The sequence below is a fragment of the Pleurodeles waltl genome, chromosome 6 (assembly GCF_031143425.1).
Source record: "Pleurodeles waltl isolate 20211129_DDA chromosome 6, aPleWal1.hap1.20221129, whole genome shotgun sequence".
In the NCBI taxonomy this organism is placed as follows: Eukaryota; Metazoa; Chordata; class Amphibia; order Caudata; family Salamandridae; genus Pleurodeles; species Pleurodeles waltl.
This window is the reverse complement of record NC_090445.1, coordinates 1,094,000,469-1,094,015,927: the sequence shown is the minus strand read 5'-3', so window position 1 is coordinate 1,094,015,927 and position 15,459 is coordinate 1,094,000,469. Positions and strand designations below refer to the sequence as shown.

General features: G+C 41.7%; 1 protein-coding gene across 2 annotated transcripts in view; it reads right to left on the bottom strand.

Moving 5' to 3' along the window:
• Window positions 1-15,459, bottom strand: part of ANXA11 (annexin A11) — a 126,891-nt gene that overhangs the window by 31,601 nt on the left and 79,831 nt on the right. For both annotated transcript variants that reach the window (XM_069240186.1, XM_069240187.1), the window contains exons 5-9: window positions 12,155-12,242; window positions 8,095-8,189; window positions 6,790-6,903; window positions 5,994-6,084; window positions 2,507-2,586 (exon numbers count right to left, since the gene is read on the bottom strand). In XM_069240186.1, coding sequence (XP_069096287.1) covers window positions 2,507-2,586; window positions 5,994-6,084; window positions 6,790-6,903; window positions 8,095-8,189; window positions 12,155-12,242 — 468 coding nt within the window. The remainder of the gene's footprint in view (window positions 1-2,506; window positions 2,587-5,993; window positions 6,085-6,789; window positions 6,904-8,094; window positions 8,190-12,154; window positions 12,243-15,459) is intronic.

The following is a 15,459-nucleotide window of genomic DNA, read 5'->3' as shown; positions in this document are numbered from 1 at the left end:
AACAATAACATGATACTTGAAGGATAACTCTGCCAAGAGTGTATTCAAAAGACTAATCGTTTTAGAGATCTGGCTACAAGGACCAGGTCTGTTGTAGAGATTAAAAAGCAAGAGTGAGGGGGCCATGTTTTGGGTTAATGCTAAATGCTAGAATATTAGGTGAATCAACAAATATTTCCTTTGTTGTACAACCTAGAATACATTTTACCCATGTGATAATGCCCCCTGCCACCCTTCCTGCGGTAGAGAAAACCGACTTCTTGCAATAAGAATTATAGCCCTGTTTGTGCACATCTGTAGTAGCCCATGTTTCCTGGAATAGACAGACACAAAATTATTGATGAACAGACCCCAGTTCATATCATCAGCCTTGCTCCTTATGCTAGCAATATTCCATACAATTAGAGAGGGGGGGGAGAGAAATGCTTTTCTGTGGATGATATTGAAGGTTCCCATCCACTATGCCTTACGGAATCATGCTCAATGGTATAATAGGGCGTACTCTTGCCTGTTCATGATGGAGTTCTGGTAGTTAGGGCCTTGAAGGTTCATACTTTGAGATGGTACATTCATTACCGCTTGTGAAATGGGCACGTCAGTTAGTCAATCTACATCTGATAGTCTATTGTCATTTATATTTAAAATCGAACTCAGACTCCTGGCCTCATCTTCACACGCCCTCCCATTATTAGATGTGATTTGAGCCCTCAAGAATGAGGTCTGGTGGTCAGGCCGTCGCCTTTTGAAGATATTCGAGCCATTTGGGGGCAAGGATCAGGCATCCATAGATAGCAAACCCTCTGCTAAGTCCAAGCTAGCCAGTTTTATTTCAATTGTGTCCCAATGCCTTGCTTTCTCTGAGTGACGCTTTCCAAGTAGTATGTCTGACTATGCAACTGATCAATATTGCCTGACAGGCCTTATCCAATGAATGACTGTTTTTTAATGACATGCTGCCCTCAGAGTTTGTTGGCAATTTGAGCACTTTACACATGCATACTAAGTGACCCTGGATGTTACTCATGGTGATTTGTCGAATTTCCATGTGATTTGAAGGTATCACAAAGGGACGGCTGTGAGCTCTGAGGCGGCTCCGACCACCAGGCCTCTCATCCTTTTTGTTCATGATTCGACTTTCCAGGGGCATCCCTTTGTCAATGGCTACTTGTTGGATGCTGACATCCTGATGGCGTGTTGATTTCAAAAGGGGTACACAGAGCATAATGAATATCCTTTGCGGAGAGCTTTCTATGTCTTCTTTCTCTACTAATAGAACCTTAGCCGATCTTCGCAGTAGGGAAAGCACATCTAATAACATTGTTTTCATCATGTTGACCTCATCTCTTAACTCAATGATGAGATCAACTGCTTCTTTCAAAGTGATGGCATTTGTGTCCTGAGGGTTAAGCATTGTAAGGTTTACTTCAGAAGCTGCGATGACTACTGGAAGGTCAAGGCTTTCTAACAATGCAAAACAATTTGAACAAAGCACCTCATGCACAACTATATTTCTGAGAGGTGTACTGCCGCCCTCGTCCTGGGCAAAATATAGGTTGCTGGCCGCTGTGCAGACATTTACTTGGCCTCCCAAGGGAAGCAAAGCAGCAGCGGCATTGGCTGTCCCCCTTTTGTGGGATGGCTTGGATTTGAAGAAAGGTTGCATAGTCCCACTCTTGGGGCCCTTCCTGAAGCCTGTGTCTTACCCTTTAAGAATGTTTTCCATCTCTTCAACTAAAGTGACAATTTCAGTTGACACACAATTTGAAACTTTAGGGGTGGGTTTACAGGATACTTTTGAGATCTTGGGTTGTGCAGCCTCCCCCAAAGGGCTACCTTGAGCTTTGGACTTCAAACCAGTCAAAGCCGCAAACTAAATGGACAAGTGGTGATAAAAACAGCGTACACTTGTGCATATGGGGAAGACAATTTACTTTTTAAATAATAATCAAATAAAATTAAAAAAATAGTACCTTAGAGCCAAGATGGGTGGCCCAGTCGGTCTCTTCTAGTCATGGATGAGCCTGCCCTTGGCCTGTGCTTTGCCCAGGCCAGTCCTGCACCGCTGAGATGCACAGAGCACTAAATAGCACTCCCCAGGTACACAATGGTGATGGGGTGGCCTCCTGGTCTAAGTCCTTCTGGGACTCGAAGTCCCTGATGCCCCCAAACAGATAAAACGAGGCTCAGTCAATGACTTATACACTGGAAACTGAACTTACTGTTTTCCACTAGTTAAAGTTTCCTGCCCATCCTAATGGTCTCCTGAATATGTTACCCAGGATTCTTCTAGATAGCTACCAGGCCCAGGCGTTAATAATAATAATAATAATAATAATAATAATAATAATAATAAAAATAATAGCACCATTCAAAACCTCTAGATGACCTTCTGAAAAGTTAGACTTCAAGTGTTTCATATCAGTACTAACAGAATGTTGCACATTTCACCCCAGGTAAAAGACAAAGCAACATACCACTCTCCTCCCACATGCCTCTCCATCCATACCTGAGCAAGTGAGATAAGAAGCCGCTGGAAGTGTCCAGAGGTTTCGCTTTTGATGGCCTGTTCAAGAGTTTTCTTGTATTCTGCAAGTCAGATAAACACCATACTTTAGTTACACAGGTTTCCTAGACCAACTGCAAGATGCTTGAGAGTTGCAAAAAACGTAGACATGTTGCTAAGAGTACTGCATGACAAAAAAACAGGTAAAAAGCAGAAATATCATGAAAGCAAAATACTGGCGTTGCTTACTCGGAATGTGCTCAAAATGTTTTTTCTTAAAATTATCACCACCAACAACATTCACCAGTTCTACCTCAATGCATACTCTCAGGTGGTGATACAAAGAAAAAGCCTTTTTTTGGTCAAGATAGTTTTCATTAACACGGTAAAGGAAAAGGGTGAAGTGTGAAAAGATGGCGCTAGGAAAATAAGTAGAAGGCAGCATTGAAAGGGTGGTAGTATAGAGTAACGGTAAATTCAAGTGAAAGGATGAGTACACAAGAAGGAGAAGTGTAAGAAGATGATAATACCATTAGGTGAGAAAATATTATTCCTTTTCATGGAGCCAAATTCACTTTCTGTACATTTTAAAGAACTGGAAACAATATGCTTGAAGACAGAAGACTGTCAAAGCCAGATGGACTGTCAAGTCATACCTAAAAAGCAGGAAGGAGGAAAAACAAAAGTAGAAGGGTAAAGAAAATTGTATGAGTGAAGTGGAAAGGAATTTTAAAGAAGGAAGGACAGGGTGAAACTGAGGAACAGGAAAGAGGAGATGGCAACACTAAAAATAGGCGAGAGGGCAAGATGATGAATTTATGGCTGCCAATGGTAACTTTTGTGGACATTCTGACTTTTTAAGCAAACAAAAACAATGTGATACAAACTTTAGAGACTCCTCAAGGATTAGTCTGTGCTGATCTTACACAGCAATCTGCTAAATATTTCGAAAATAACAAATTCTTCGTCCCAGTACTTTGAAAGCAGTTCAAAAACAGAGATAGACACGTGTGCCACGACTGCTTAACATTCAACGCATCTGCTTTGAGTCTTGCTGCACTGTTTGATCTTTCTCCCTCCCACTCACCAGTATGTCCACTTCAAGCTTGGACTTTGAAAGCCTCACTCATAGTGCCTTGGATTTGGTGTGCTCTTCCTACACATAGTAAATAATGCCACAGAGTGCTGCATTTATTGTGTGAGGCCTTTTCTCTCGATTCAGAGTTTTTCCTCGTGAAATGAAGGATACCTTGAAGTTTTACAGTTTTGTGCACTGAGAACCCCACATTTTCTCTTGGAACAGTATCCTTTGTTCACACGGCCAGGTTTCATTAGCAAAATGTAAAGGAAGGAAATTTTGGGATGTGCTGAAATTCCCACAAAACTCAGAATCCAGATGTCGGAGCAAACTCCTGTTAGCCCTCGATTTGGGATTTATGCCCTGAATGAGTCTCTAGGTCTTCCGATATGCTCAGACACTTTGCTAAACCTTACAGTGGTGCTAATTAGACTCTTCCCCCAAAAGTTAAACAATAAAAAATAACAAAAATGACTGGAATGGAAGAAGAAAAGATGGCAAAGATACTGGTGACTGCTGCAGGTTATTGGGTGGCGTCTCAGTAAACCTAGCATTTTGGGATAAAAGTGGTTATGCGTAACTGCTGAAAACCTACAGATATTGCAGAAAGATTCATTACTCTCTGATTTGTGAACTTCTAGAATGGGGCTCTTTGTTAAATGGATAGTACTTGCTTTAAGGACTGCGATGTGTTGTGGCTCGGTCATTCATGATGTCACTTAGAATGTAAAGCTGCTAGGACTATAGGCTATGTCATTTAGACCTAGAAGTAGCAGAATTCATCAGCTAGAGTGGAGGTGTTGGGGGTATTTGCTGCTCTTTGATGGTGTTACAAGTAGACAAATCCACACACTAGTTGTACAACTGCCCCTTGAATTTATGGATGTTTGAAAGTCTAATAGAATATGGTGGTTTTCATAGCAATGGCTGGCATGAAGTTTGATTTGAGCACGCTTATAGAAAATGTTCTTGTTTGTTGAATGTTGATGGCAATCAGCTAGAAACTTTACATGGCCACCTTTAGCTCACTTGCTTCTCTGCTCTTTATGCAGAATGTCAAGCCGAACTGGCACGGAGACCATAGCTTACGAACAAACCAGCTGCTGTCACAAGAAGCGCTGCACGCATATCATTCAGCTTCTGTAAGCTGCCCTATGATTAACAGTACTTTAAAATAAAGTCACTATAGTTTAAATAAACTATTTATAGCCAATTCTATGTAAACGTGGGCAAAATGTCTGGTTCTTTCTCGACCCCTTTTGCTTCCGCCTGCTAGGGGAACTCAATTCTAGAATTAATTTTAAAACATGCAGGCTCAATGCAAACGTGTATCTTGAGCATTAACTATTTACAACATTACACCCCCGCTTCCAGGGAATCCTCAGCACAAGAAAGAAGTATCCCAGTCTGCTGACAACAGTAGTCAGCAACCTGTATAAGATGGAGCGATCTTGAAGCTAATTGAGGACAGGATTGGCTTCCCGAAGCAAACATCTGTGACAGACGTGCATAAATCACTCACAAGAAGGCTGGTAATCTGGATGAGCTAGTCACATATTTTCATCCTGCCACAACCAAGCTCCTCAACCAAGCATTGAGGTGTGCCTTGTGCACTACCACCAGTGCTTAATTTGAGCCAGTGGTTGCAGGTGTAGTAACCCTCCGCCACTCATTTTTGGGGATCAACACTTGTTTTTCCTGATACGACTTTGACCCAGAACAAGAGAGAAGGTACCAATGAGGAAGGGAGGAATAAGAGAAAGATTGAAAAACCGTGACTAATGGAGAAAGCAGGAGTGAAAAAGAGCCAGCAAGTGTGAGATAATGGTCCAGGAGTGTCTGGTGGTAAATGATAAGAGGTGCGGGGAAGAATCAAGACTGCACAGCCTTGTTGTTCGGCACCCTTGATATTCTGTAATGCTAGCCACGGGGATTTAAGCAAAAACAGACCACTCACTGTTTTAAAAATTAAGTGCCGACAAAACCCAGTACGTGACACTTTTTTCTGATGTGGTGGAAGGAGCAATGAACAGATCAAAGTCCCCGATCTGCCACAAACCGAGAAATTAGTGTCATGTCTGCCTTCCATGCACCAAGACTACCATAGGTGATGCCAATTACAGTCAATGCAATTTCTCTACAGGCCTAACAGTGGTAGCTTGCCTTCCCCTAAATCAACCATTTATTGACAATTTTTCTAAATATCTTTCAATTAAAATTCTGTTATGATATATCGTAATGAGATATTTGGCCCACTTACACGAAAATGAAGTCTGTAAAGGACCATAATTTTTTTTATCAGAATCACATTAGGCACCCATTACCCATTCCCTCCCGTCTGAGACTGGACGTCTGCCCATAGCCATGTAGCAGCTGCAGAAACTAGCTCCCCCACTCAGTGTGAGTGCTCACCTTGTTTGAACAGTTTGTTGATTTCTTGAATTTCTGCGTTGCTGCGAGAGGAGAGGATCTCAATGATACAAGCTTCATCTGTGCCGGCACCCTGTCAAGGCATGATGGACAGTCAGAATGCAGTATGCGCATCACAAAAATGTAAGTACTTTTGAAGAGTGTACCTAATCAACTACACTGCTTCAAAGCACCTAACAGAACGGATACTCGTTTTATCAGAACTGTGCTTGGTTGAGGTTTGAGCATATTAACTACAGGTTCCATAAAGCTGTATGTTGATGGTGTGTTAACAGATTAACTATCCAACTGTTAGTAATGAACTTTGTAATCACATTATATTTAAACATGTTTTACTTCAATGACTGGTGAAGTTATGATAGTTGAGCCTCCCCTCACCAATGACTGACACATGTAGATGAGACAGAAGATTGGCCTGCTGTTGGCGTAGATTGAGCGGATAGTGGATAAACACACAGGGGATCAACATGGCTTAAGCAATAATTCTAGCTGGATAAGGGTTGGACAATGAACATAATCACTTCAGCAGCAGTGGGCATGTGCCCAAAGCCAATGAACTGAAGACCCAGTGATGCCTAGGAAATTGGACTCTGAATAGCAAACTGTAAAACAAAAAGTGGCTGTTGAAGTCAGAATTTGTCTATAATGTAATTGACAAGATGCATCCTGAGTTCACACAAATATATACTTTGAGCCAACTTTGTTTTTTAAATAATTTGAATACATCCATCCTCATTATGATATACAGACGACGGGAAATGCCACCTCCAAAACAAACCTTCATGGCTTCTTTGATTTCAGTGACATCGTACATGGTGGGAGACTTCATCATCGCTAGGATTGCCTTCTCGAAGTTACCGGAGATCTCAGATTTCAAATCCTTAATCAGATCCTGTTGAGGAAAAGAATGAAAAATAAGACCAACAGACAAATGCAATGAAGATGGTGCATGTCCCGCCAGAGCATTTTTAGTTTTACGAGTTGTTTAACAAGCAGATCAGTTTAAAATTGGGAACATAAAAAGATTTAAAAGAAAGTTATTAAGATTTTGCAAAACACACAAATCGAGGGATTGAGGGGACAGAGAGAAAACAAATGGGTAGGTGGCACAAGACACTTAAACCAGAAATGTATGCATCATATTTGCCTCTCGCTGCATGTTCCAATTAATTCTCCCATATCTGGATGCGAAACCAAACACTCAAAGGGATATTAATAACAATGGATGCAAGCTGCTTATGAATTAATAAACTGACTAGTGCTTTCACAGTGCTAAAGGATAAACACATGAATACGAAAACAGATGTAGGTGACCTAATGCTTGAAGCTCACAAAAAAACATACACAGGGACTCATACACAAGCTTAGCAAAACATACTCAACCATGAGAACACTTGAAAACAAATCCTCCTTTGCAGCACAAACCTAAATAATGCTGCCTAAATAGAGTAGGTTGAAGAAACATGGGTATTAAAAGTGCAGTTTTCACCTGAGGTCTATCCATGCTGCAGCCAAGGTATCTTCCAAGAAGCCACGCATTAGTTGACTCATCCTGACATGTACAGAACATTTACGCAGTTAAGTCCTCCACTGCCCTAAAATTCAGTTCACCACCCCAGGATTGTGTAGGCTCAGAAAAAGGGGCATGTTACTACAGTGTATTCCGTCTAATTCAGTCATCTTCTAACTGGGATTCAAAGACTCCAGAAACACCCATGCTCCTATGTTAGTTGCTGTCCATTATTACATTGCTTCCATATGTTTTTTTAGGGCTCAGCACCGAGGTTGTACGGTTTTATTAACCTAAAAGCATGCAGATTTTAAAATTTGAAAAGTACACAATGTAGGACAAAGTATTGCGAAGTCATTCCAGATGTTCGAATATAATAGGTCTTGTCTGGAGTGCTATATTACCACTGTAGTTGAATTGTGTCACTTAAAAGTGGAATAAACATTAGAACAATGGCTTGAAAACCAAATGTGCAAACCATATATTATATAAATAAATAAATACTACTCAAGTATGATGAGTTCAGAGCTGTATGCTTGACTGAAGCAGCCTATCATTCCACCCAACATTTACCTTTCCGTATGCGGTTTTAAAGGAGAGGGCAATCTGCAGCCTTTGCTTGTTCGAGCGATTTCCGAGACATTCAATAATGGCATTTTCGTCCGTTCCTGCAAAGTGAAAGCATCTGGGAATCAATATCAATAGTCTATACATTCTAGAGAAGCCACCCCCATGCATGGCTAAACAGTCACTATTTAACCGTTCTGCACGGACAAGACCTGGGTGTCCCTGTAAAAATGCGTCCAATCTCTCCTTTTCGATCTTGGGTGCAAATCTCCTCACACCATTCTGTAGGCGTGCCCAAATTGTCAGGAGGCATACACCTCCTATGCCACATATTCAGTTTGTGTTGGAGACCCTCCCCACCCACCAAACACACTCACAAAACAACCCGTTACCACGATATATTAACTTTTCTGTTGTGCCAGAATGGTTGTGTGGTTTACTGTCCTTCCCCTAGACTTGTGCTTTCAAGTGGGAGGCCCTGCGATTTTTAGGAGAGCAGTCTCTGTAAAATGGAGCAAGTGTTTTGCTATGCTTTGAAAACATCCAAGCAAACACATTACTACTAGTTTAAACTTGGAATGAATTCATTTGATTTCTCGGACCATGCATCACACCTCTATTCTGCCTTGTACTATGACAAGCCCTATAAAAATCGCTATGCTGATTCATTTTTAATTAGAGGTGCAATCTCAGCAGTTTCTTGTATGCAAGGTAGCTCACAAGCAACCCCAGGGATTTATTATTCTCACGCCAGAGGGACCAAAGGTTCTCTCAGGTCGACAACAACAGAGTCATTTATAAAGCGTGAAGTAGCTCATTGGTGCCAAACTCAAGCAGAATAACAACAGTAATACACTGTGTTTGTGATATATATTTTTAAATGGCGACTGCCAGTGTGTAGTTATAGTTAGGTCAGAGTCTCCATAGAAAACTATTTTATTCTTTGGCTAACAATTCTGACACCATCGAAGCAACTTTAAAAAATAAAAAAATTATCCGCTTTGGGTCTTTAATGGAGAGTTTTGCACTGATCTATCAAGCGCAGTCAAGAAAAAGAGGGGGATGTCCCAAAGTGCACTTTCCCATGTTAATTCATAACAGAAATTTAGCTCTGACACAGAAAAAATGGCCGAACAGAATTACACCAAATTTGGCAAAAAGTTAGAACTTTACTAATAAAGTCTGCTTTTGCAATTTGGTGTAATTCCATTCAGCCGTTTGAGAAATAGAGGCTTAAAGAGGGCCTCTTGCTGGGTATAAAAGAGTTAACCGTCAAAAAGATTTGGGTATATTGATACGGTTGAAGTAACAAAATAATAATAATAAAAAAAATGTTCCCACTTCTAGCGCACGGGCGCCATTTCTCATGCCAGCCTTTTCGGCAGCACAGGACCAATTCTGCAGGACTGAAGCAATCTGGTTGGCTGACTGCAACACTGAACAAAATGATGCGCCCACCATTACAGAACTTAGGGACTCTGTCCCAAATTCCTGAATTACAACAAAAATGGTGACATAAGTGGGCAGTGTGAGCGCACATTGACACCATGTTCAATGTGGAGGGGGGATGTCCACAAGGGTCACCCTCCACTAGTTATTTATAGAACAAAATATAACCAACTTTTTCCCAGACTATCTCGGTAGTACCATGGGACTCAACACATCACCTGTGTGGGTCAGTGGTACTCGGCAAAATCATTTAAAAATGCAATGCGCAGAGGGTGTTGACCATCACACAGCAAGTCGTGAGCAAGGCCTGGCAACAGGCTAGGTGATGCAGCCAACATCTGCTTTGGACGGCTGAAGGCAGAGCACAACGGGGTGGGCGACTCAGAGGGTTCATTGCTGTGATTTGTAATAGAAAATAAATCCCATAATAAGCATTTTCCACTGAGTTGCAAAATTGACATAAATTGTTACTTAATGGGCATTTCTCACTCATATCTATTAACACTTTCTATGTGGTTTGTGTTAGTTACTTAACATAAACCCAGTGGAATGATTTTGATACCAATCCATATGTACTTACATGAATACACACGGATTTTATTCCAAATATTAGGGAAACAGCTTTTACAACGAAGGCTAAACCCCACATGACTGTACCATGCAGGCTTAACCACGCAAGCCATTACCACACATGCCATTACAACAAATATGCCTGTATCACCCAGGGTGTTACAATACATTTTACTGCAAAGGAATGAATGTAAAGACATATTCGTTGTAGAGGTTTCACAGAAAATTAAGGATAGTATATATATAAATAAATATATATTAGGGTAGGTATGGGTTTTTGGGTGGAAAGGAGTTTTTAGGATAGGTTATAGTTTTTGGGTGGTAAGGGCATTTTTAGGTTTTAGGATGGGTTTTTGGGCAGTAAGGGTATGTTAAAGTTTTGGGGGGTATAGCTTTTTGGGTGGTAAGGAGTTTTTAGGGTGGGTACGCGTTACTGTGTGGTAAGTTTTCTGTGTGTTTAGGGTTATATATATATTTTACATATGAATAAAATATATATGTTTATAAAATATTATATATAATGGCATTCATGGTTCCGTTATACAACCAAAATATTACAACTCCTGAAAGCAAGCGTAATGATGAAACACTAATTTCTGCATACATTACCAAGGTTGTGTGTGTACAGTAGAATACAGCAGACATGCAAAGTTGCATTCATGTTAAAGAGCATTGTTATAATGGCAGAAGGGTCCCCTTTCAGTACAAAAACCAAATCCTTACGACAATTCACAGAGGGAACTATACTGTATTACAATGGTGTCTGCATGATGCTGTGCATCTTCATTAAGCACCTATGCTATAGATCAGAGGAGGAACTGTGTATCATAACATATATTACCTTTACTTCCATGCTAAGTAACACTCTGCAGCAAATATGGTTTATGTATGGTGTTCTGTCACAGGTTAATTCATATACCTCACTGTATATACAACAAACAAATACATTTAGGGACCTTGGAGGCTAATAGCAGTGAAACCCTGCCTGCCCACCCTAACCTTCTTCAGTCCATTTCCCTTGAACACAACACTTTCCTTTCAGTTAGGTTTATATACATAAATAACAGTTTCATACATACAAGTCTTCAGGTCAACCTTGAACCCTATACAGTAAACCTCAACCATACTTCACTCCTGACTTACTCTGGATAGCTCTGCAAATCTATACCAACATCCAAAACTTGGCAAACAGAGGTGTTTTAGATAGCATAATATGCAGTTTTCTTAAGTTCCAAAATACATTCATACCTGCCAACTTCAAAATTAACTTTATTGTGTGTGAGTGTGCAGCGGCAGGATCTGGGGTGGTGGTGGTGGGGCACTGGGCCCATCCTCACTTAGGAAGAGGGAATGGGTTAGAGCCCAGCACTGCTCGAGCTGACCCACCCACACAAACACAACAAAAGGCTTCTTAGACAAACGTCTGAGCTCTGGGGAGGTTGTAAAACAGCTGATGAGTGTCAGCAGCCCAGAACTGACAAACGCGAGCTGGAAACCTGCTGTTTGTGGAGGCTGCCAGCTCAGTTGGATGCCTTGTGGTGTGGTCTCTTTAGGGAGACACCATATGAAGGAAGCATGTAGTGTGTGACACACAGTGGCAACGTTTGACACGGTACGTTCGTTAAATGGACAGACACCGCTTCATGCTGAAGCAGAGTTTGCAGTGTGATCAATTTATTCAGATTAAAGGCTTTATCAGCCGCTGCACCCACAAATTTGAGAATATAGTGTTGCCGAAGGACACCTTTAGTGGGAGCATTTGTCAATAGCCATGAATTCCTCTGGATTATTCAGAGATGGTGGTGAGTGGTGGGGGTCGTTGGCGTGGATCAAGTGTGTTCATTTCTTCCACACATTACAAAATATTTTAACTGTACTAAACCCTTTGGTCCAATGTCGAAGTTTTACGTTTAGTTTTCACTAAGCATCACACCTTTCCTTTTAATGTAACAGACATTTCTCTATTACATTTTTTTTAAAATAAAAAGAATATATATTGAAAATGAAGTAAGCACTACACCCAATTGACTGACAAAAAAAAGCTTACCAAATCCTTTCATGGCCTTTCGCAGAACCTCTGCATCATTGAGCGCATTGAAGCCTGGGAAATCATGAATTGTGCCATGGTGCCCTGCCTATAGACATGGAGAAAGGAGGGTTAAAAACAAAGTTCAAACTATAACCTACATGTAAGCACCCTCGCAGAAAGAACAAATGCACAACAAAAACTGATGACATACTAAATGTTTTCATGCTTTAAGGATTTGGCCTCGTAGGACAAAGTTCTGTGGCAGGTCAATTTAGGAAAAATTATAAAATGATTAAAAAAAAACAAAACAAAAAAAAAAAAAACATAAAATGGCTGCCTTCAAAAGAAGAGTCACTCAGAGTACATCTGGAGTAGCCTTTACTCCCCAAAGACCTCCAGATGCTCAACAAGGATATATTAAAACAAATCCACCCTCCTAAAGCTTAGGCTCCTAAAGCTTTTGCTACGAATACCCTTAGTCTGCCTCTCCCACTACACTGCCAAAAAAAGGCCCTTTTCTAGAGTGTATTTGGAAAGATGGGAGTGAGTGCCCAAAAACAAAAATGTAAAGTGATGTGGTCAACGCCACTTTCTGGGTGCCTCACACCTCTCCCTTCATTTCGAAGCAGTGTCAATTCTCACTGCCTATACTACAAGGGCAGGTAGAAACAAATGCCATTATCAGCAGCAGATGTGCGTTTACTAGAAAACTCTGCTTCTTCAAGAGGACGATCTATGGTCTGAACTAATCCTTGGTTTAAGTAGACTTGAAAACCACCTGGTGTTAAAGCAATGTTGGTGTCTGTTATCACTGGCCACCTGGGACTATTGCAGGCCTAAAAGGGTGGACACCAAGAATGACACAGTAACTTGGGTTTGCGCTAACATAGCCCTGAGCAACTACCTCCTCTTTATTTATACTCATCAGCCACGTCCAGCTATAATGTTGCGTGCTACATACAATATATAGTAGAGGCTGAGTGGCTCTCTACATACCTTATGATCTTTCGTGAAATTAACAATAACACAAAGCAAAACAGGCAGACAATTATTATGGTGATATGCCACAAACAGTCTTTTAGTATCTGTCTGGGTGCTGGATTGGATCTCACAATATAAGAGTGGCTGTGACTGTTTGTACCATGATTCCTGGTCAGTTGACTGATCATCTAGGCAAACAGAGGACTGTGTGCTGGAATCACTTGGACTATTCACAACTGTTGTTCCTGTGGAAGTGTCACCTTGCAAACATTTGACGGCTGTTAACTCCCCACCGAATGCTGGTTCTTCTTCTGGTTCAGGCTCTGCAGACGGAACTGATGAACCGCGACACGTTTGACATCTCAAAATCACCTGTCATTATTGTAGTCAGGGTCTCTTGCACTCTGACAACCTCCCACACCTTCTCGAACAGTGTCCTAAACTTCCACCCTGGGGGGTGATCGTTTGTCACAACCTTGTCTCGAACTTTGAGGTCTGGTTCAACCACAACAAGAGCTCTACTTACTCTTGCATTGGTGATCTTTCTCTTTTCTTGGGTGGCCTGCACGTCAATGATCGCAGGCTTTCACTTAGGACCAGTAGGTATGTCATGGGCACCTCTCTTCAATAAAAGATCACTTAGATGACACCTGTTGTTATGTGGGGCATCCAACAATACACCCTTAAGAACAGATGCAATCAATACTTCGAGGTTATCTCCTTTTCCACGCTGATCCAGAGTGCTCTGTTGAGGGTCCTTATAAATCTTTCTACTTCCCCATTTTTCTTTCATTGCTTGATATTAAGACGATGCGAGTATTCATGAAACTCTTGACCTTGAAAAGGTGGACCATTGTCGGTCTTAAATTTCTTCGGTAGCCCCAGCAATGCAAAGATTTTCCTAAACGCTGGGTGGACATACTCAAAAGCTGTGGACTTTACCAATTCAACAGTGGGAAATTTGGAGGGGCAATCCATTATGACTAGAGTCAGTCTGTTGTCAGGAAAACTTCCAAAGTCCATGCTCACAGATGACCATGGTAGAGTGCTGGCTTTTTTCAATAATCACAGGTGTCACTGGTGGCTCTCTACCGGTAATAGTATAGGAAGGACTGCCCTTTACTTTCTACTCAACCTACTTGTCCATTCCAAGGAACCAGACCTTTCAAATTCGAGCTTTCGTTTTGGCAATGCCCTGCTGCCCTTGATTCACCAATTCCACTGTTCATGTCCACAGACCGTGATTAATGACAATCTGATGACCACACATTACTAGTCCTTCTTTGCTCACACTGAGCTTATCACAAACTCTCCATACCAGTGTTCTTCAGCAGTCAGACTTCGCGCTTCATCCAAAAAGTTCCTCCATTGTCTTCCTTGTAGCGCCTCTCTAGCTCATGAGAGACATGCACCTGATGGTATGGCTTTTTTAATTTCATCAAGTGACATTGCCCTCAGACATGCCATCTTCACAACCATGCTCACAAATCCTTCCACTCCGCGATCATCTACGTTCGGTGCAATTAAATCAGCTGCCATAGGGTGCTGGGACAGATAATCGGCAGGGTTAGTCACACCAAGTCGATACACCACATCAAATGAATATTGTTGGAGTTGCACAGTCCATCTGGGTACGGTTTCAAGCCATGCCAGCAAATAAGGGGATGACTGGCTTGCGATCAGTCACCACTTGAAATTTCCATCCACTTTGATAGAGGTGAAAATGTTTGTAGACTCACTGGAATGCACAGGCTTCCTGTTCTGAGTGTATCTTGATTCCACTTATGTGAGAGCTCTGCTTGCATATGCAATGGGTACCCAGAACCCTTCACTTTTCCTCTGCAGCAGGACAGCTCCTAATCCCACCAGACTGGCATCCACAATGAGTTCAGACTGCCGCCTGGGACAAAAAAAAAGGCCATGGTGGGGCAAGGCTTTCCTAATCTCCTGGAAGTCATGGGCAACTTCACAGTTCCACTCCCACAGGACATCCTTCTTGGTCCAGGTTCCTATAGGGTCAAAAAGGGTGGCCAAGTTGGGGGTAAACATCCCGCAGTAATTAGCCAGGCTCTGGGGAATGAAAACCAATCCCATGGCAGCAACCTTCTCTGGGTCCACTTGCAGACCTTCATTCGAGAACCGGTACCCAAAGAACTCCCCATCATTGGTGTTAAGTGAGTACTTGAGTCGGTGCAAGGTCAGTCTGCATTTGGACAAGGGTCTCAGCGTGGCGCTCAACCAAGCAGGATGTTCTTAGAGTGTGCTTGAAAAGTTCGAAATATCACTCGCACGGATGACTCCAACCAGCCTGGACAGTGCTTTCCCAATGGCATCGTGAAAGA